At 35.1% G+C, this 24,246-nt stretch overlaps 1 protein-coding gene across 5 annotated transcripts in view; it reads right to left on the bottom strand.

Moving 5' to 3' along the window:
• Nucleotides 1-3,972: 3,972 nt before the first annotated feature.
• The window catches only part of LOC140148466 (endosome/lysosome-associated apoptosis and autophagy regulator family member 2-like), a 62,096-nt gene continuing 41,822 nt past the window's right edge, over nt 3,973-24,246 (bottom strand). For all 5 annotated transcript variants that reach the window (XM_072170436.1, XM_072170433.1, XM_072170435.1 and 2 more), the window contains 13 exons: nt 23,369-23,476; nt 22,886-22,975; nt 20,220-20,290; nt 18,895-19,045; nt 18,158-18,290; nt 16,567-16,587; nt 14,286-14,306; nt 12,359-12,462; nt 11,518-11,637; nt 10,130-10,381; nt 8,970-9,137; nt 7,588-7,762; nt 3,973-4,544 (listed from right to left, as the gene is read on the bottom strand). In XM_072170436.1, the coding sequence (XP_072026537.1) occupies nt 4,452-4,544; nt 7,588-7,762; nt 8,970-9,137; nt 10,130-10,381; nt 11,518-11,637; nt 12,359-12,462; nt 14,286-14,306; nt 16,567-16,587; nt 18,158-18,290; nt 18,895-19,045; nt 20,220-20,290; nt 22,886-22,975; nt 23,369-23,476 (1,507 nt within the window). In that variant the 3' untranslated portion in view covers nt 3,973-4,451. The remainder of the gene's footprint in view (nt 4,545-7,587; nt 7,763-8,969; nt 9,138-10,129; nt 10,382-11,517; nt 11,638-12,358; nt 12,463-14,285; nt 14,307-16,566; nt 16,588-18,157; nt 18,291-18,894; nt 19,046-20,219; nt 20,291-22,885; nt 22,976-23,368; nt 23,477-24,246) is intronic.

Genomic DNA, 24,246 nt, shown 5'->3' with positions numbered 1-24,246 from the left:
TAGAGCACAAAATGATCTTGTAATATTACTGGCAAGACTGATGATGTAGAATGCCTATCTACAAGCATATATGTGACACGATCAAGGGAAATGAGTCAGATGTCGCTAACATTGATTTTGAGATATTGGCAAAGAAAGTGTTAAAATTCTTTTGTTTTATATTGTTTTCAGCGATTGATAAATTGGCGTAACTTCAGAAAGAAAAGTCGTATCAACATGGGTTTTCAGTTTCTGAAAGCTCTAAATGTCCTCTTTAGAAACATGTGTAAAACTCATTTTGACCAGGGCCGACATTTGACTCATTCCCCTTGATCAAGTCACATATGCTTGTAGATGGATTTCTATGGTATATCACCAAACTAGTTCCAGTAAACTCTTCCCTCAGTTATTCAAATATCATGAAATAAATACACATAAACATGACACAAAAAAGAAAACACAATACAGTAATATTTGTACAAAATGCATAGGAACTCCCCATTTCTTCTAGCACAACACTAGTATTCCACTTATTTATAACAATCATTGTCTAATTATGTTGCTTTGTAGGAACCTAAAACCCTTTGGCAGTTGCAAGAAGCCCCATGTTTGAATACAATTAATATAACCTCGGTATACTGTCACGCCATCGAGTTGTTCATAAAATTTGAGTACCACTTCAATACTTTTAAATATGGTTACAAAATGGTACATACTGGTGACTTGAATAACATAAATACTAAAATATATGGAAATGAGACACAAATGTTCTTTATGAATACTTCCAATTTGTCCAGTTTGTTCAGATTCTAAAACCCAATACAACAATGATTTCCCACCTACAATACACCAAAATCAGCCCAAAACATGAATACATACATGAAAATCTTATATACATGTGACACAAAAGAAAACAAAATTATCAAATTTGTATGATACATATTAAGGCCGCAGTGATGAGATGATATCAATACAAACGCTACATTTAATCTCAAAAAGTACTTTCTGAAATACTAGATACACTAATGCTACTTTGACCCTCACTGGTATACAGCTATATGAAATGGCTTCAAAGTATGTGAATGCTGAAAGTGGTGGGCAGGGGAATCTTCAAGCTTCAGTGAAAAGGCTAGAATGGCAAGGGGTTATTGAAATCTTTATTCCCAAAATTCAATGTTGGCTAAAGGGAGTACTTCAGGAGATTCAAGCTATGTCTACTCTATAATTACTTATAACTGAACAGTCCTGTATATAAATAATATAAAGTCGATAATGTAAAATTCACTTACAAACACATGGGCGCTGCCAATTGCAGCACCGAGTTGGTGCCAGTATGGAAATTTGTATTTTTTGCTGATATGAAACTTTTTCACAGAAAATGCTCTCGATAACTTTTTAAAAACTGATGATAAAATTTAAAAAATATTGTTTTGTGCATTGTATATGAAACTCTGAATCACCCAATACAATTTGTTTGTGTGTAGCTGAAAATGGGTACTACCCAAATGGCTTCCCCATGAACTGTACTTGGTAATATATTATGGACTTTATATTATCTATGTACAGGACTGCTGAAGAATCCCAGCAAATGACTTTGTAGAATTATAGAAGATTAAATTTCCCATGTAAATTTTGCAATGTATAAATAGTCACTATTTAATAGTGTGGGGTATAGTGACAGCAAAACATCTAAAAAACCCATGAAATATTCCATGCAGGACTGTAGCTTCTCCTACTTTTTCACCTATTAACTTTTAAAAAAATTGGCATGAAAATAAGCAAGATGTTACCACTTTCATTAATATCAAATTTATAGCTCACTATGTATTTTAACATCTCCAGGGCCGTTCCGACCATTAGGCCAGGTAAGGCGGTCGCCTAGGAGCGGAAAACGCAGAGGGGCGAAAAAAAGGGAGAAAAAAAAAAAAACAGGAATGGAGGAAGAAAAGGAAGAAAAAATGAGGGCGGATAAAAGGAAAACAAATAGGTCAAAACTGATGAGATTTCAAGGGGGTAACCCACTTTTTTGATATGCTTTGGTGGGGCGGCATGGAGAGGTTTTGCCTAGGGCGGCAAAATCCCTAGGAACGGCCCTGAACATCTCTATAATATAATGTGATTTAAAAGAGAAATGAACTTCATATTCTTTTTTACCCGCATTGTTTGCTGCAGTATATAACTACATAACAACCCACTCATGTTTTTTTTTCACTATCACAATATGATAGGGAAACACATGATCAAACCTGGTGGTATACTTACTATCCCATTTCATAAATATTTGAACCATATGTATATATAGCACCACTATGAGACAATCTTTTTCATACTATTATTCACATTGCATTATCCTTTTGATATGCAACCTATAGTCTGTATAGCTACCTCAAGTCACCGGCACTAGCTTTGAAGTTCAGCGTGCTATGCGTTAGCTTAGCATTACTTGGTACGTGTACATACTTTTACGTGTGCGATCTACGTGCCGCATATGTACACACAAGAAACCCGCTAAGCCAACGCAGCACATGCTGAAGCTAATACCGGTGACTCGAGGTAGATATACAGACTATATCATATGAGGTCATCCTAAAGTTTGAACTTTGTTAAAGATATAAACTGGCCTCAAAAATAAACTTATAATGTACATGAACACAAATTACACACAGGATAACTTCAATACTCTACTCTAAACACATGTCAGTAACCAAGCAGTTGTCCAACTGACACAACAGTAAAATGCACTGACACGGAACAGCTTCCGGGACCACATTCACAGGCGAATAATTGGAACCCAACAAAAGAAATCTGTTAGGATGTGAATTTTGGTCCAGAAAGGTGTTCCATGTCAGTGCATTTTGCTGTTGTGTCAGTTGAAAACTGCTTGGTTACTGACATGTGTTTAAGTAAGTATTGAAATAATCCTGTGTGCAATTTTTGTTCATTTTTATGGAGAGGATTTTAAGATATGACCTTGTGAAAAATTATAAGTTTCTTTTTGAGGCCAATTTATTTTAAAACATCTCCTTTGTATCACCAACAAACATACCACATTATATCAGTATGATTTATTGTGATTCCGTGTATGGGCATCAAGGAAACCAACATTCATATCATGGATTATAACAACAAAGAAAGCCCAGTTTTACAGTTGTTCAGAAAAATTTGAACAACTTGTATTCTACATGATACTTAGTTTGTGTTTACTAAGCAGAGCACATTACTACAGTGTTTGTAACTCAATAAAACTCAATACTTGCCCACAATTTAACCCCATACTTTTTAATATCCCTATGGAATGGTGTTTACTAATTTACTATAAATCAAAATGTCATGAAATATAATGGAAATTTAGTTTTATAGAAATGCCAGGAGACAGGATATGTTATTTTAAATTCAAATGCCTGATCTGGTAGCATACTCAAATGCAATTATGAACAAGCTGAACTCCTAAATAGGTTTACCAGGACCATGTCTTTTTTAGTATGTTTTGTGTGCATTTGCTGCATCACCCACCAAAATATTAAGACAATAATATTTTGCTGTAAGCTTTTGATGAGCGCATACTATCGCGATGTAGCAAAGTCGGAGCTGGAAATGCATACAACGCGAAGTTCTTTCATAAATTTCCACTTTGCAACAGCAGAAGGCCCCAACAGCCAATAAGAAACCAGTGCATTTCAACACAGTAAATATGCAATGTGTGTTTAAAATACACTCTCGTCGTAAGTTTACAGGAAAAGATTATAGTTTCTAATCTTACACTTTAATATATATTTTTCTTCAAGTGCAAGTGCAAAAACGAGCAATAATAGCACCTCATTTGTAGGTGTAGTATCTGTTTTGTCCTTCACCTACATTATAATTGTGCTCCATATGTGATACCATTAAGCAAATTGAGTTTAACATAGAAACTTGATTTATAACCAATTTTGTGTCCATTTAAAGACACTAAAATGCTGCACCTACAAGGAAATGTTGATCATGAGATATAAGGAAATGTTGATCATGAGATATAACCAAATTCATGCTACTTAAAGCCAATAAAATAAAAATAGAAATTGCACATTACTTTAGGTCATATCTCAAGACCAGCTTTCTTGATATCTGACTCACTCTGCTTGACCACATCACATATGGTTACCTCATGTCTGTACCTTAACCACCTGACCACACAAAAGTGATGGGGAAGATAGCTACCGGGTGGGTGGGTAAAATTCCAAAAGTTGTGGGTAATCCTTATGTTAAGGTTATAATATTTATTGTTGGCATGTTTACTTTACAAAGTTAATTTCCCACCAGAATGATGTCCAAGAAGTTAGGATACAGCCAGTACTAGTTACATTTATGAAAATAAAGTTTGTCGTTAGGTCATTTACTTTAACATTAACTGCGTTGATGGCTAGTATCCAAAACGTGAAGGTACAGCACTAGTTACACTAAAGTGATATATTATCAAGTTGATGATATTTCCCTCATATGTTTGTCAGTGGTTGTTTATGTGTTGGACTGAGTTCAATAGTTTCTTGGAATTCGTCGTCGTCACTTAATAGAAGGCCATTTTTATCCTGTTAACAAAGAAGAACAGACAAGATATTGTTATAATATACTCTTATTTATTATCTAAACTTTAGTTTAGCTCAAGTTCGGTTGTGACATAGGTGTGTGTTTGGTAAAGTATCGAATTGCGTGCATAAAGTTAATCGCTAAGAGCATACATTTGTCAGCACACTTCTGGTGGTACCGCAAAAAAAATTGCTGTACTACCGAACTTCAGGTCAACCAAAGTAAAAACTTGCATGCAATTTACATTTAGTGTAGGAGTTGCAACACATTACAAAAATAAAATACCAACAGAATGTGCACAGGATTCAGTGAATTATATAACTTAAAATATGAAATGTAGTCATGAAATAATTTTTTTTAATTCACAAAAGCAAGAAAGATATCAATGAAGAACATTAAAACATGAATGTTAAACAAAATGAAAAGCAGCTCATCAAAGTAGTCTCCAGAAGTCAGATATACTGAACTGATAGTGCTGTAAATTAAAGCTGTAAATCAAACATGCAAAATAAACAAGAATATGTGAGTGAATGTCAAATGAAGTATGCAGGTGCTTCTGACACTTTACATTAAAGCCATAAAATCCTTTATTACCATTGAGTTTTTTTTGTTGTTGATTTAAACCTGATATTTTGGCACATTTGTAATGTTCACACATGTCACAACTTATGCACATAATTGGAATAAGCCAGATTTGTGTTTGTACGAAAATCTTTTTATCCAAGGAATAGATTTTTGTATTATTATCATAATTATCCATGGTTTATATTTTTACCTCATTATTTTGGCCAAAAATGGATAAAAAAAATCTTCCTGAAAGTTATTACCAATATTATTTTAAAAATTTTTGGTAAAGAATAACTACATACAAATTTGACAGAAATTGTATATTATGGCTTTAATGTACAAAACTAAAAGCATAAATTGCCAGCATGCAGTCCCTATGTATGATTTTAAACAAAATTTCCAATCATGCACATTGCATAGACATGGCCATGGGTGAACCTTCTGATTTAGCATCAATCTTCATAATAATCTATTCTAGTTGAAATCATTCCCCTATGGAAGGCATGACCTTATTCTCCCACAGAGGGGGTGTACATTTTAAATGGAGTCACTCAGTTTATCCAATTTGAAATAGCCCATTCTGACCTTCAAGTAATGGTACATGGTGGTGCAAGAATATAGCCTATCTGTGCAAATTATAGAGTAACAAGCAGAAACGGCATGTTTTCTACCACTGTTTTACAGTTTTGATGAAAAGTTTCCCCAAATTCATCCACTGCACATCAATTTTCCCACCCGGCCAGTGCGCTCCCATCTAGTCACAAAAGAGGAGGGTACACTGTAAAATTGTGGTCTTTACACTTCAGTGGTTTAAAACAAAGAAAATATCAGGTCATCATATGTGACACGATCAAGTGAAATGAGTCGGATGTCGCTAATATTGATATTGAGATATTGGGAAAGAAAGTGTTAAAATTCTTTTGTTTTATATTGTTTTCAGCGATTGATAAATTTCGTAAAATCGCAAAGACAAGCCCGTATCAACATGGGGTTTTCAGTTTCTGATAGCTCTAAATGTCCTCTTTAGAAACAAATGTAAAACTCATTTTCGACCAAGGTCGACATGTGACTCATTCCCCTTAATATTTTGAAATTGTGGTCATTTGAGGATTCAATTCAACCTTCTACTCTTAATTTATAAATGTCTTTTAACTGTGAGAGCTCCATGTATCAGATGAGAATATCATGCTTGAAATTAGCTATTTTGCCATTGAAAACTATGTATTTATTGAGAATTATGATTACGCATGAATCAGAAGGTACCCAAATGAAAATGACATAAAACAATGATGAACAAGCAAAAGACATAAAAAAAAGTAAAGTTCTGATTCCCTGCCTGTGTTTTGCTAGATAACAGCTACAAATTGCAGTGGTTAGATTCAGGAATACAAATTCAAAGGCTTGGTCTCCATAGTTAATGGTTGCTGTTAGGTTAAAGTTATTGACAAAAATATCAAGTGCTTAGTTAGAATGATAATTACAAAGAAATCTGCATCACTGACAAGTCATTGAATGTGATATATTAACATTCCCTTCTTTAAAGTCCTACTATTCCTCTTTCATTCACTCGGTCAGACATCCAGGAACATTGTCCCCTTCGTCCCCTTTGCACAAGCGTGCGCATAGCAACCAGCTCGAGAAAGGGGAACTGCACATGCGCACACAGGTTTTACAAGGCTATTTCCCCTTTGTGATGTCAGCCCGACCAAGAGAATATCAGGAAATTAATTATCATGATGTGATGTTGCCTATGATCAAGCACACCTTTGGTAGCATCAATTATCCAACAGCTTAACTAATATTACTTCATACACTCTTAGATAGTGAGGACCAATCAGCGCAAATGTTAGAAAAATGGGAACCATGTATTAATTGTGCAAAATGCACAGGTGTGCACTCCACGTACTACGTACACAGCGCTTCCGAATGCGTTCAAATTTCTTGCGGGTTGATGCATTTATATTTGCTTTTATTTTCCAACATTTTTAGAGACAATTTTGTTATGAAAATAGCAAAAATTAGTGCGTAGGGTCATAGGGGCACATGCCCCCCGATAGGAACATTGCTGTAAAATGGCTTGTGCCCCTCCCCTCAGAGCCGCTGCCCCAATCATAGTTGATGCTCCCCACCCAAAAATCATGGAATATGTTTCTTGTGTATGAAATAGGTTAATAAATGTGTATCACTTGTTGCTCAAGAAAATATACCTCCCCTTGCGGGGCTTGTGCATTAGACGCATCAACATCTCAGTACGCATGCATTATTTTGTACAATTTCATTCCTAACAAGTGAAACAATTTATTCACCTTTAAAATGCCTATGATGTATGATGATCAAGCACACGTGTCCACATCAATGTTCATTATTTGAATATGGATTGCTGTGAAACATACTCTGATTCATCATTCAACTTGGCACATGACAAAGCAACCGTAATTAATAATATGTTCTTTATGTTCTAAACTTGTGTCTACATACCATATCCATATCAATAGGCTTGCTCTTGAATTTGCTGAATAGGGACATTCCTTTCTTTTTGCCATCTTCAAATATAACATCATCTTCTTCTTCACCTTCAGTAATTGCACATGTTTCTGCTGCTGGTAGTTCACCACTTGCCCCAGCCACCAGTTTCTGGTATTTGTACTCAAGTCTGTAAGAAACAGGATAATAAGAGACACAGGTTGACATATATGATTTCACATCACCAAATATGGTTCTGCGCCCTTAATTTCAATTCCCAGGGTAAAAAACATTACATCATTAAGGGATCTAAAATGAGCGTTTATTGCGTTTTTCGACAGTATTTTTGTGGGACATGAGAGCACCTCAGACCTATCGAATTGCATTCTGAATCTGAAGCATGTCTTTCTGATATCAAATAATTTTCATTTTTGAAAATCACAATATAATACAAATTTTATGACAAATTATAAAAATTTGATATTTTTCAAATTTTGATATATAACAGTCCTCGAAGTAAATTATATAAATCTAATGTTATATTCTTAAAGTGTATGCAGCAGGGAGGAAAAGCCGACCGTCAATTGAAATTTTGACCTTTCATATTGAAGATATGGATTTTTTCCCAAAAAGACCTAATTTTTTTTGGTGTTTTGGGAAAAAAATCCATATCTTCAATCTGAAAAGTCAAAATTTTCAATTGATCGTCGACTTTTCATCCCACCTACATACACTTTAAGTATAAATCATCAGATTTCTAAAGTTTACTTCAAGTACTGTTAAATATCAAAAATATCAATTTTTAATGATTTGCAATAAAATGTGTATTAAATTGCGAATTTCAAAAAATCAAAATTATTTGATATCAGAATGACATTCTTCGTATTCAGAATGCAATCGATATGTCTGATGTGCTCTGAGCTGATGTCCCAAAATAAATACTGTCCAAACGTTCATACCCCAGCCCTTAAATTAAACTTTAAAATGAGCAGAAATGTGCGTAACATGGGCTAAATTTAGATTGGTCAGGATAAGTAATGTTAAATACTGCAAGTGTACCACAGATGGGAGAGATCAAGTAATTTTTAATGATTTTAAGCAGCCTATTTCTTCTGTTTTCTGTACAGAAACACTGCTATGATTTGCATGTAAATTAGGTTATTCCTGGATATCATAGACTAAGTGCCAGTCATTTTCTTTTCCAGCCAGAGGGATCAGGCAAATGATTTCATTACTTTGATTAACTCTAACTCCATACAAGTTCCAATTACTAGCAAGACGCCCTATATATGAGTAAAACCTTGCAGGCCACCTAAACTCATTATCTTCTCAGAGTATCAAAGCTCTCCCAAAGCAGGTAATTTTAAAACTTTTTTTATTTTAAATAGTCAACTTACTTTCTGTTTCTCTTCCAGAAATATACAACCATAGCAATCATAAGTCCTACACATCCTACAAATACAGCTATGGCTATCTGGGCATACATAGGGATCTGTGCCCACCATGGTATCACCGGGCATCGACCAATGGTTTCTTTTGGCAGTTTTTCCCCAAACATGCACATCCTGAGGAAGAAAAAGGAGCAAATTAAAGAAAATGTTAATTGTTGTTACAAGACATTAAAATTAATTCATAACCTCATTAATAAACGTGATGCGTGCGATCCAATCATATTTTATTATTTGCGAAAGCGCGAACGCAAATCGAGGTCATTAATATCTCACAATTGACCGCAAAATGCGTAATTGTTCCAATGTCGCACACAATTGACTTCTGCGTCTGCATGCGGTATTGTGCGTCCAACAAACTCTTGCAGGCTGGCTGCCGTATTTGGATTGCGCGCTACCATATTTGCACAGATTGTTATACGTACTTTTATTATTGGTCGTTCTGTTTTAGCCTGATCGATTTTTGGCAAGGGAAGATGTAAAAATCATCTATTTTTATAAACTTTTGAGCAAAATTTTGTGTAATTTTGTAAGGTGAAGAGATTAAAGTAGACGGTTATGAATGAGGTTAATAACTTTGCATCGGTAATATGTCGGGCATTGTAAAAAATCTAAACATTTTGCTTTGGACCTCGGAATATCCCTCGGGGCCTCGGGATATTCCTCGGTTCCAAAGGCAAAATGTTTAGATTTTTCACAATGCCTCCAAATAACCGATCTTGCAGTTATTAACCTCTAAATGGAGCATTGTGATAAGGCAAGAAAAATCTACATTGATGAAAATATATGCTAATTCAATATTGTATTGATATGGCTTTGAATTGAATTGAATTGAACTGAACTGAACTGAACTGAACTGAACTGAACTGAACTGAACTGAACTAAATTGAATTGAATTGAATTGAACTGAACTTAATTGAATTGAATCTTGTTTTTCTATAATCAAAAAACAAACAAATCAATATCACAAAAAGTTGAATAGCTGGGTGAAAATGTTTCATATTTGAACGTATTTCTATAATATTGGGATTTACAAGCCAAACAAGTGTTGTGACATAATTTCAGCTTCAATAACAGTCATCAATGAAAAAAGATTTGTTTCAACTTACTTTGGAGTCTTCCACACATAGTGTATCTTCTGTTTGCCATTTTTGTTACACTGTTCCTTGATTTCTGTGTAGTCATTAGGTGTACATACTGCACAGCCATATTGAGTTCTCCATAGGATATGGAAGGTGCAACCATCACAGGTGCCTGCCGGGCAGGACTCGGGAAGCTTAAAGGTACCATTACCTTTCTCACCTGGGTCACAGCGGAGGTAGATGACAGTTGAACGTCCCTTGGGGCAAGCTTGAGTGACACTGGATGGATAGATGGATAGAGAAAAACATGCTTAAACTTCAACAAATGTGTTTGATTTGTTTTAAACAATGTCAATCAAAAGTATCTTTGTAAGACTTTATCCAGTGGACTTGTCAGTAATCAATACAATTTTTTAAGCATTCTACACTCAAAAGAAAAAACAGCTTGCATGTTTAACAATAAGGGATACCAGCATAGTTGCAGAATCTAAACTCCCCCACCTTCAGGTTAACCATAACACTGTAAAGCTTACAAAACAAAACCATTGTGCATGCATGCATCCCAGTGATGCGATTACGCAATTAACCCAAGTCAAATATACGCATAATCACACATGGCTACCAGTCACTGATGACGTGCTTGGCACCCGAGGATCTTGGATTTGAATTCTGAGGGAAACAAACAACTTCTTTGTTCATCTTTTTCCTTTAAAACTTCCTCTCCTTTCCCAGCACCTAAAAGTCCTTTCAGTGTTAAAGTAAAGGTTAGTGATAGGGTTTCCGTTGGGGAATGGGGTATATTCTGCAATTACACAGAGAGATTACTGCTTGACTGCTACAGAATTTCATAGAGCTTAATTATCCCCCTACCTCTCCCTTTCAATTAATTCTTCAAGAGGAAGAAGGTTACAATTCAAGCAAACAACTATAAAGAAAGCAAAGAAAAGAACACAACATGGACCCATACAAGGCTACATTAGATTATCACACACAAGATCATGTTCGGGACAGATTAAAGAACACCCTAGAGCATGAGCATTATAAACGCCTGCACATTACACACAATATCCACTAAATGGCATTATGCACAGAAACTGCATGCATCAAGACCATACATGCCAGGCATGTCACAAACTAACCTGCAGATACATTACCCCCCCTCTCCATGAGTGCCATACTACCTCTACCTTCTCTTTATATATATAATTCATTGTGCTATTCCAGTTGAAATCCATACAACCCCTATGGAAGACATGACCTAAATCTCCCACACTGGGAGTATGAATTTCAAATGGAGTTACCTGAATGGGTGACTCCATTTGAAATCTACACCCCTGTGTGGGAGATTAAGGTCAAGCCTTCCATAGGGGTGTGTGGATTTCAACTTGCATAGCCCATTATACAACCACACTCACCTTCCTGAATGAAAGTAGAAGTGTAGGTCTGGTACATCCTCTACATCAGGTTTGAATATAGTAGCATTCAGATTACCCAGGCTTTTATCTGTAGTGATTCCTAGTAATGTGTCTCCAAGGCTATACAAAATGGAAACAATAACTTACAGGGTAAGTCAAACAAATGGTTGAATTATCAAACAAGCTACCATTTTGATTTTAAAAGCCTACAAGCCAATTCGGACAAAGTCACACAGGTATTTTTGTGCCACTGTGTTGTATATCATGTATAGCATGTAATTGTAATAAATGAATAATGACGGTATCACAGTTGAAAAGTCATCATCATGTCGTAATTTGAGTAATCATGTTACAACGACACAAAATGCGGGTACACTCTTGACTGTATGCAATACATATAATCAGGGTTTATTGATGAAATTTGGGTCACACAGTGATTTTTTGCTTTAATTATGACACAATCATGCTACAAACTAAATGTCATCACTCACAATTTAGTATACCAATGACATTTTACAGACATACTCTTTTAATGTTGCAACACAATAACTGTAACATGATCCTAATCAGCGGCGCAAAAAAGCCCCTTCACTCTCCATGCTGCATCTTTTGATTTATTATTAGTTCTATTAACAGCAGTGTTGAATTTCACTTTTACAATGGTCATTTTATTTGAATTTACACAAAAAGGTGATTTTTTATGACTTGATTTGTCAATAAACTGAACAATTCTGAACATATTTTCATAACAGAGTTCACATCAATTTATCCATTCCAACAATAACCCCTCAACCTATTAACATCTACAACTGCTGAAACCACACAGAAAAAGTTGTATTACCTCATAGGTTGTGCAGAGATGGTTTCACTCGGACCATTTGGAGATGGAATCAATGTTGACTGGCAAACAAGACTCTTCACTGGTGGAGAATAATCATCAGCATCCTGTATGGAAACAAATATCAACATATTCAAAATGGAGAACATACACGCTAGGATATCAACACATGCACAACACTGTCAAGTTTAAGAAGCTCCTGAAGAACCACTTATTTCAGGATGCTTATCAGCAGTAGTTTTTTGAGCTAATGAGCGCCGTTGAACATCTCGAAATGAATTTGGTGTGTAGACATAAATATAACTGATTGATTGATTGATTGATTGATTGATTGATTGATTGATTGATTGATTGATTGAGATTGATTGATTGATTGATTGATTGAGATACAGTGTATGAAAAAGATTGATACTATTTTGCCAAATTATGTCATGCCCTTCATTAAAATATGCATTGTGATTATTATACTAAACAAAAAATGTGTAATGAATGAGTGCCAGTCAATCACTTTCATATAAGAGGAAAGCAGTGCATGGCAAACGTGCAATTTATTTAAACAATTTTCCTTGACTGTGTGTTACAGGTGTGTGATGTCATTAAGGGGGTACTACACCCCTGGCCAATTTTGTGCCTATTTTTGCATTTTTCTCAAAAATTATAGCGCATTGGTGACAGTAAGATATGTATATTATAGGGGCAAAGACTACAACTACTGCACTGAAAATTAGGCAACTCAAGGCAAGTAGTTATTGATTTATTGATCAAATATTGGTTTTCCCTCATTTTTGACTGTAACTCCACAATTGTTGTCTGTCATGAAATAAAATTTTCAGTGCAGTAGTTGTAGTCCTTGCCCCTATAATATGCATATCTTACTTGACACCAATGCCCTATAATTTTTGAGAAAAATGCAAAAATAGGCACAAAATTGGGCAGGGGTGTAGTACCCCCTTAAAAGAGATTTAAATCTGGTACTTGGATCATATTTGTAATTGATTGAATGAAGCTAATACTTCGAAAGCACATTCCTACTTTTAAATATTAATTATTTCAGAAAAGCTCATTTTGTTTACAACTGTCATTATAGCAGTGCTATCATGAATCATGCAATGCATGAGCTACCACGTATAACTATAATAATACTAATTCTTATCATAACCAAAACCATTATTTTTTCCAAAGTTAAAATTTTTTTTAAATACGAAACACACAACAATTCCTAGCATGATGTAATACAAAACACTACCTATCCCTTAACCAATCTATGACAAAGACATTATATTTTCACTTATAAAATGAAATCCTCAACCAACATGCTGAATCTTGTTTTACATAATATATGAGCACATTTTGTCTATGTGGTGGTGATGAAGGTGATGAAGTATAGAACTTCTTTGAATCAAAGTGTGAAATGTTGTCAACATTCCTGGTGTCATTCTTACTGTCGTCATCAATATCCACCATCATTATCATTGAACATCATCATCACTATTGCCACTGTTAACACCATCATTGAAAATCATCATCACCACCATTGTCCTCACTATTGTATCATTGGCACTACTGATATTGTCACCACCATCATTGAACATCATCATCACAATAACCACCACTATAATCACCACCACCACCATTACTCAACATCAGCAGCAGTATCTTAACACACACATCAAACTCTGATTGGCACAAATCTCCCACCACCAGAATAATTTCATCTGTGGTCAGTGACTATATCACTGACACTCAAATATGTACGTAGAGAACAATATCCCCATAGTTGACAAAATTGTCTTTCTTTAGTTATAGAATAATCCCAATACTACCAAAGAAAACCAGTAATTCTCAGAATGAAAATTTGCCACAAATTCTTTCCCGGAAATTACCCAACTGATTTTTAGATCCCATGCACAAAAAAATGTGTTACTATTACCTTTCTGCGATTGTGAGCATTCTTTGATATATAATCAAAATAAAAAACAGTATTATTTCAAATCTATCACTATGATTAATTAGTCGTGGTATATTGGAGGTGAACATGGAATGAGTATAGTTGCAAATTATTTGCTGTTTATGATTCTCTGGCAGATACTGACAAATAATCCAGCTAAATAATGCCACTTTATCATCATTGAGCATTACAAAATATGACCAAATATGGGTGAAAATGACCCAAAATTGATAAAATGACTATATAAAGCTATGAAATCTGCAATTGTCACGCTTTGTAACACATAATTCACACTGAATGGATTCAGAATGAGAAATCATGTCAATTCTTAAGTCCTTTTTTAGTCCAAAAAAAGCACACATTAACCCAAAATTTTGAAATACCAAAAAATGTGTGTATTTGACTAAACTTGGTATCATTTTGGACCCACCAGTCAAACTTATACTTTAAACCTTCTAGCAAGTTTTTACATTTCAAAATAGCCACTTTTTGATTATATTTTTCAACATTGGAAAACTGATATGCTCCATAACAAATTGGACTTTAATGTGAAATAGTTATGTATATTTGGATAAATTGAGACCGGGACTAATTGTCAATTAAGTCAAAACTAACATTAAAAGTAACACATAATATTTAACATACAATTATATTATTTTGACATAATATTGATGTTTGGCCTATAATTAGGCCAAAAATTTGTTTTGTTGCCCTCAGAGACCAACCCCAAAATTGGAAATCTTGGGTCAGGTTTTTTTTTCAGAAGAAACCGACCCTCCAATTTTTTGTCTTGGAAGGGCAACTAAGCAATTTTTTTTTTTTGGCCTTATATAATCCCTTTTTAACAACGTAAAGCACCCCTTGGGTTTGATCTGCATACACAAATAAAGATAAATATTAAACATATCAAGTTTCAAGAACAAACAAACAAAAATATCTAAATCTAAGGTCCCTGCACCTGGATTTGCTAATTACAAGATATAAAACAAAAATAATCTCATCTTTCATAAGCACAATTTAAATATTTTTAAATCACCAGGAATTATCTACTGATCTACAGTAAGCTGATTTCCAAATAAGGAATATAAACCCAACACCAATCAACCTTATAGAGCAAAAAATTAATTGCAATTTCTAAAATGTAAAATGGACCTCAAGTCAAACAGAGGTACTTACACTTTGTTCATCTTGCAATAGGCGAGCCTTATAATATCATGGATTGATATAGAATGGTGTACATGCAACTACGTGCAGCACATACATGACACGTGCTTTAATTTGCGCATTGTGTAACTGCGGTGCATTGAGCTATTCCAGTTAAAATATATACACCCCCTATGGAGGACACAACCTTAATCTCCCACACAGGGGGTGTAGATTTTAAATGGAGTCACCCATTCAGGTAGCCCCATTTGATATTCACACTCTGTGTGGAAGATAAGGTCATGTCTGATGGATTTCAACTGGAATAACCCAATATTTGAGAATTAATGTGGGTTTAAGTTGGGACTCAACTGGTGTGCACATTAACAAAACCTCAAGAAATTTCCCAATTATGAGTTGAACAAAGTATGGGAGAGTAGCAACTCAATCAATTATATCTTTTTCATGGTAGATATGCAGACAGTACCATATCAAATATGTTTCAGATCACATTTGCTGATCATAATACTGAAACTGCTTAATACTTCATAACTTAATATTGAAACTCTAAAGGCAAAGGCAAGCCATCCAAATTCTCTACAACTGTGTTGGATCAGGATTTGTTATGTGTTTAGCCACTTGCAATGTATTCCGCATCTGTATGAAATGGTGTCTGGTATGCATATGGTATGTGGGCTTGGTTGATTTTGCCTGGCAGTATGGATGTACTGTCTTTGGTTGCATGTATGCGATGAGTAAATGTAATAACAGCCTAGATGTCTTTGACAAATGTGCATATTTATGCATTATTATGTTTTGATGAATCCAAGTGTGCGAAAAATATTGGATCCAAAACATAATAATGATAAAATTGGATGCTTTACGCGCAATTTTTTTTTTTTAAATATATTTATTTAACTCATAGCTCGACCAATATATGGGCTCAATCGATCCAATTTTATATCAGTATGTATAAATATAGCAATGAATTTCTTTTGGAATGATCATAACTTCACTAACTGTGAAGTATGCAACGAATAAAAGCACTCTGAAATGGCTTGAAAAAAAGAAAAATATATAGATAATAATACTATTGTGCATTGTTAAAAGAAATACTTGCCTCTATGACATCAGGTGTATCCTGACAAAATTTAAATAGCATTTTAAAATATTTAGTTAGGATAATAGTGCACCTACAATAATAGAATCAAATGTGTACAGTTGGATATTTTCTGTTGTTGTGTTAGGTGTGTAAAATTCTGTGCATACACATGAGTGTACAATACATAAACCCTTTAATACACAAGTGCATATAAACCCTTAAATATCATTAACAATACCAGCCAAAATGTTTACTAATATCATCATCTTGATCTAGAGAATGAGAATTCCCAGTTTTGTGCAGGTATCGGTAATAACAGATCAGGCTGGCTATCAAGTCACTGAAAACTTTTACACGTGACCATGTGCGTCAATCCCGGGGGAACAGGGCAAAATTTTGGCAAAATGACCCATTTTTTGTTCTTTTCAGCCACTTTTTGACAATTTTGGCCGATTGTCCCCCCACATTTGCCCATGATATCTACTATCTAAAGTTAATTTTTTATTACTTCCGTGATCCAAGCTGTGCGCCAAGCGTAGACGAGCGTACACACAGAAGAAATAAACAATCACACTGATTGGCTGCTCAACGCACTTACTTGACAACAAGCCGGTTGACCCATTGGTCGTCGGCGCGGCGCGTAGTAGGCGACCTTGTCACTTCTACGCGATCGCAATTCACCAGCGCGTACCCGGACCACGGAAGTAATAAAAAATTAACTTTAGCTTACCCCAATTACCACCAACCCATGCCATGTGATTAGGTAAAATGAGCCATGTGTCAATCATATTATATTTGGACTGTAAAACATTTGGCAAATCTAACAATGTTACATCTTCTACAGAAAATAAAATATGTTTCTAAAATGTGAATATTTACAGTTACTTCTTGAACAACAGAAAACAAAAGCAATGACACACTTGTTGTGCTGTATCTTCCAAGTATAGACTCCCAGTGATTGATCGCATCACCTGTATCAAATCAAATTATCAATCTGCGTGTTTACACTGAGCACTCTTTATTTTTACCCGGTATTACCTGGTAACCCACAATCCGATTCAGGCAACAACCAGCATGTTTCTACTGATGCTAAAAATAAGGGTTGTGGCATGTACAGAAAGTACTAAAATGTTTTCCTGACCCCAAAGCTGCTTTTAAGGTCACGATGTGATACATAAACTGTACATAAAAGAAGTTCAACACCCAGCAACCATTTAAACCGTTGTGTTTCCACTGACAGAAATACCGGGTGTCACACCACATGGTCTACCTCATGAGGTGGATCACGGTTGCTGGGTGTCCACAACGCATCACTCTGAACTGATCTGTTTCCACTGAGCACATTAACCGGTAACACTCTAAACTACAGTCGGTCTACTCTGAAGTACAAAGTACCGACGCGGACGCATACATTGTGCTGACTTTGAAGGCACGCATACCTGCAGCAAAGACGCAGCACTACGCACTGTTAACACGCTGTATACGCGCGCATTGTCACTTTGTACTTCAGAGTGGACAAACTGTAAACCACATTACCCGCCAACCGTTCCCCATTAGAAACACACTGAATAAGTGCTCAATCAAGACATTAAACTCATTGAATACATACCTGTGAGTAAGTGGACACATTGCTGACACATGCAGCAGCAGCTTTATCATCACCACACAAAGTGAAGTTGAATGAGTGATAGAAGCGACTACCCTTGGCAGTGAAACTAGCTCCTGTTTGCAGAGTGTGGTATCTGAAAGATAAAAGTGAAAGGTATCATAATAGAACTTTACATTATAAAAACATGATTATGACCATTGTAGTCTAATAAATCTTAACCAATGGAACTTATCTATTGTTTCAACTTTCATATTTGGAAGATATGTGCCATGCATGCTTTCAAGAGCAGTCTTGGGAACTGATTTTCTCCCCAAAAAATGGTTATGGGAAATGATTTTCTGCTAAAAATGGGAACTTGGGGACTAAAACCTAATTTTCAAACTGATTGAGTAGCATGTTAGGAGCTGTTTTTGATCAAAATCTGCATAAATTGAGTATGATGATATAAACTTTTTTTGTCCAAACTGTGAAAGGTGGAGCACAGGACCTTGAGCAAGTGGAAATAGTGGGTCTTGAAAATAGCAGAGGAGTCTGAATAAGAAGGTTATAAAAGCAGCACATTCATGTTTAGCACAGATGTATGAGCGCTCCCAGCTACTATCTGTCTTCCACCTTCCACCTAGACTTGACTCTGCCTCCTTTTGCAGATTCCACATGGTGCAGTGAGCCTTTCACTGGACCTGCTAGCTGCTAGTAACATTTTGCCTTAACTTTATAATATTTTATATGATACATACCCTGCTAATTTGGTTAGCTGGAAGTGTTTAGTATTAGAGTGTATATGACAGGTGCTATGGCATTTTGTCTTCTCTTTGTTGCTGTAGAGATTTGGTCCACAAGATATGCAGGACTCCCTACCATAGGCATTATTGGCTCGTAGGTACGTGTCTGGGGAATGGTAAAAAATGTACATTGTTAGTTCATTTCAAAGGTTATATAACAAAATGGTTATACTTTGTTTCACATTAAGTTTGGTAGTAATATCAGTATGTGGTTGTCAACAAACCGCCCTTGTATGTGTGCATATACGCTGTGTGATTAGGCTAGCATAGGTGATTTGATCCTGTGACTAGTAAATTAGGCACCTACGTAACAACCAAATTGGAGCTGTAACAAGGTCTAGTTTGCCTGTAAAACTACCAACCCTTTACAATATTCATTACATTTATGCATATGTATATTTCTCCACAACCACCAAAGACTTAAAATTACAGTGTCTAAATTTGGCAAATCGCATAAAATTATTGTGAATGTTACAGATCACATTATGTAATTTGCCATATTTACATGGAAAGTCATATTTACTAATAAGTGAAGCACTGATTTAAGTTGTTTATTTGCTCGATATTCAAATTATTCCATCTTATGCAACTCTACATGTTACGTAGTCCTACAGTGAAATGACATTAACAATCGGGTCTATTTGTTACAAAGTGCTTATTAGTTTCTGGTTAAATGCTCAATCCTGCATGCAATCAATCAACTTACTTACTGTTTGTCACTTCAATCACAGCATATTATGTCATAGCTTGGATGTAATACTTACATCATATTTAAATGTCATAGATGTTATCCTCCGAAATAAATCTTGTGTACTATTGTATTTAATCACACTTGTTTATGCGAGTTTATTTAATACCATATCCCTAACACGCCTGAGTACTACAAAATACTACTTGATATATGCGCTGTTCATGTGTGCATCCCACATGGTGTGATGATGCAATCGCCCTAAGTGATATATAGGCACGGTTTCGCTGGACAGCGAAGCCAAAGACCCATGGCAAAGTGTCGCCGACCCAGTGCTTGAAATGCGAGGGGTCTCTGGTCCGAATCCCACCCAGAGCAAACAACTTCTTTCTTTGTTTTCTCTCTTTATTCCTTCCTTCTTTCCCTTCCCATCGCCAATAAGCCCCTGGCGGGTTATGGATATGGTAATGTACCAATTTTGCCATACTACATATCAAACTATCAGCAGGTGGGTCCATCAATACATGGACACAGCATATTATTATATGCTAGCTGTGATCCTTCATTGAGTAGCAGGTGCATGTATACTTACTCTCTGGGCATTTAGTACAGGTGTTCTCTGTGTTATTGGCTATGTACATTCCAGGTTCGCATGGGATGCAACTGAGAGAAAACATTAGCAAGTTAGTAATAACATTAAGTCATATTAAATGCATGATCAACAGCAAATAAAATATGGTAGCATGCACAGCAAATGTACAGTAATAATTGTGCTGCTTAGTGTGTGTTTACCAGAATTTATGACAAAAATTTACATGCACACCTTGTAAAATCAGAGAGGAGCAACATGTGCATGAAGCTGTGAAGTGCTCTTTTGCCGTTTTTCTCTCTGACGAAATTGCTTTCCAGATTCAATAATAATAATGAACCTCATTGCTCTACCAGCACATACAAGAATCACATTTGGTCAGAAAAATTCCTGTAAACACAGCACTGAATTTGCCATAACTGTATGTTTGAAGGTTGCCTGATTTTTTTTAAACTACTGGCTACTTTCTAAATGCCAATTTGATTCCAGATTGATTTACTTCAAAAATCTAATGAAAGATTTGTGAGCGTGCAGTGCATGCAACTAATATTGTGTACTTTTTTTAAACAGAACTTTTAATCCATTCAAAAAGATAAGCATTATTAAGAAAATTATGAAATATCATGTATATAATATTGCTAACTATTTGTTATATATGAGTGAAATTTCCCAAGAAAAAATTCACAAGTTAAAAAAAGTAAAAAACAATGTCACTCAAACAAGCGCATCTTACATACTAGTGAATTTAAAAATAGCATGTCTACACTATGAAACTATCAGCACATCACTACACTAAACAAAGCTTGTGCCAAGTCAGGGTAGCAAATAAAGGATCAAGCTACATTGTAGGGCAAATCACAGAAATGTTAATCAATTTTCTCTACATCACCAGTTTCCTTGATTCAACAACCAAAAGTCGCACAGACAGATTGAAAAGACATTCACCTCAAAACAAATGGCTTCTATAGGACAGGAAATTGTCAAATCCCTGCCACATCTTGAAACACATGCCTAGTTGGACTATCAAATTGCAGGTGTAGTACCAGCGTTCGAAATTTTGGTTGTCCGGTTGCCCGGGACAACTAAAAAAGTCGCCGGACAACCAAAAATACTGATTCGGTTGTCCGCCAGACAACCATAAATCTAGCCAAAAGTCACATTTGTAGGCCTACAGACAACCAAAAACTTAGACGGACAACCAGAAATTGTAATCTGGTTGTCCGTGGGACAACCATTTATTTTTCCTAAATTCGAACACTGTGTAGTACCCTGTTTAGAGTGTTTGTGTGCTTGGTGTAGTATTAACAATGAAGATGGTACTTTATTTCATCACATTATAACCTCAAACATACCAGGGTCACTTGCATCAATCCAAGTACTAGAGCTGATAGTAAAATGGTATGTGAACACTAAAAGTCAACTAACTACATGATGGCACACAACCGCATGCAGGTAAATGCTCAGACCAGGGTCACACAGGCGTTCCTTAATCATCCACTTGGGTATTTTTGTGATTACAATTTGATCAGAACAAAAAAGCAATATTATGGATTCTCATTGAATCATAATAATGTTGGTCTTCATATGCGAATTTCAAACAAGGGCTGCTTCAGTTACAGCTCTTTCTGGGAAGGTAATTATATGTAATGTGATCTGTGAAAACCCTTTGCATGTTGCATTATCCTATTTTGTTTTATAAAAAAAATAAAGGACTATAACTCATACTTTTTTACATTTTTCAATTCTTCTTTGTGCATAAACTTTAATGTTGAAGTCACAGGTACAAAATGAAAACACTACAAAGAGTTCTAAATGTCCATGTTTTTTGTGTACAAAACTCAAAAATTAAAAATGTCATGAAACAGATTTTCACAGATCACATCACATATTGACAAAATTGTGAGAGCAAAGTTTTCTTCAACAAATCATGATCAAATTAGATTTTGTAAAAACTTGGTGCAATGATCAAAACTTTTAATTGTCCATGAATGCCGATTCTCCAATCATTAACCTACACTAACAACATGCTATATCATAATATGATGACAATAAGATCATGATCAAAGGATGACAAATCTCTCAGTGTAACACCTGGTCTATAACATTCATGCACAACCAAAAATGTCTTACTTGCTAGGATGTTAACATGATGGGTTGAAAAACATGCCGTATTAAAGCAAATGAAAAATAAAACAAATCAGCAGTGGATAAACATGTGGTTTGGTAACCCTATATATATACATGCACAACTTATAATTCAACATGGTATTTCAAGGCAAGCAAGGGTTTCTACTTTTTTGCATCCTATATTGTAAACCAGTTACATCATATAAAAAATGTATGCCCCAGTTAGAAATTATTACCTCACATTATCATATTAAACAAACCGTTTGAATCTATCATCTAATTATAAGTGCTGAAATAGTGCGTTATTAGCATACATATATAAATTTATTGAAATTCCAATTTAAAAACTTATGATTGCCCTAAATAAAACAAAATGGCTGTGCCCTATGCAATTTATCTAATGCATTTCAATTTTAGCTTTTATCAAGTAGATGCAAACTGAATAAGAATGGTAGATCAGAGAACTTTATAGAAGGGTAACAAAATATGCCAGGCAACAATGATTGCATTTAAATGCTGCAAAACCAGCAGTGTATACTTACCCCTTCTGGTTACTTCCTTTTGGGCATTTCTTACACATAGCAGCACCCCCATTCATTGTATTGGTCAGTTTTATGGAATAGATTTTGGCCCTGTAAAATGGAAAAGAAATATCATAGATGTTGCAACAAAGGCATCAGATTTATAAACATAGTATAGGTTTAAGTATGTTTACCATAATAATAATTATCATTGAAACTTTCATTGATCTGATTTTGATTGCATCTATTTTGGATTGCATGCTGAGTGAGGGCTTGCAGGTTTATGTGCAGTAAACTGTTTATTAATTTTCCCTAGTGAATCAAAACAAGATTAATTTTTCTTAACATAGTAGCCACAATAGTTACAATGTCTATGAACCAAATCATTTTCAAAACATCACCTTCTTGACTGAATGTGCTTATCTACTCCTAGTTTTCTTATATTTATTTGTTTAGAGTTTCAACTTTGTTTCCATAATTCCAGCAATGACTGAGATAACTTACATATCCGTGCGGTAAATGTTGCTAGGGGTGTCATCATATCCTTGATCCATATCAGCCTTCTGGAATGCCCATGTAAATGTTCTGGGACCATTTTTGGTGATAGCCAATCTAAAGCACATAACAACAGATCATAAGCTACATTAGACCTACCAATTGCATTATGTACCCACCACTGATCTTTTAATTGTTAGAATTCAGTCTAAACTATTATTAATATCGATATAATTGTTTCTATTTATTAATAAGATATTAAAGTATATATTTCAGCCAAATAAAACAAAAACAAAATTCTTAATTAGCTGCTTAATTAACACTTAATTTCTTAACGAAGCGCTCATATGGGCCTGTAATGCGTAACAACCGAGCTCATGCAGCTTCACCTATTTTCAATTTTCTAAGAGAATTTGAAGATAATTCCCAACAAATAGGGTATCACAGAAAAGCTAAGAATCTAAGCAATGTCGCTGAGGCAAAGATTAAGTTGTGTAAGGTTCTATTTTTTGTGAATGAAGTTTTTGTTGTAGAGTAATGTTATGTAATGGTTCCCTATGAAAGTGAGTGAAAGTTTGTTAAACTCACACCTGGATGTGAAATGTGTCAAAACATCGCCAAAACGCTATCATATGAAATGAACAAATGATAAAGTTCAAAATAAACATCTTTAGGATGAAAAAAATGCACCAGGAGTTCAGAGTGAGATGATTCCCATGATCAGTCCACTATTCAAGATTGGCTTCAACAGTGATTACAAGCTAAGTTTCTGCTTAAATTGCCCCTGTAGTAACAGTATTTTTGCACTGTTATTCTTAACACTTTTACATACTAATGAACATGTGATTGGCAGTAAGTACTGAAAAAACAAAGCAGGTAGCTCTTTC

The sequence above is a fragment of the Amphiura filiformis genome, chromosome 3 (assembly GCF_039555335.1).
Source record: "Amphiura filiformis chromosome 3, Afil_fr2py, whole genome shotgun sequence".
Classification (NCBI taxonomy): Eukaryota; Metazoa; Echinodermata; class Ophiuroidea; order Amphilepidida; family Amphiuridae; genus Amphiura; species Amphiura filiformis.
This window is presented reverse-complemented; position numbering and strand designations above follow the sequence as displayed.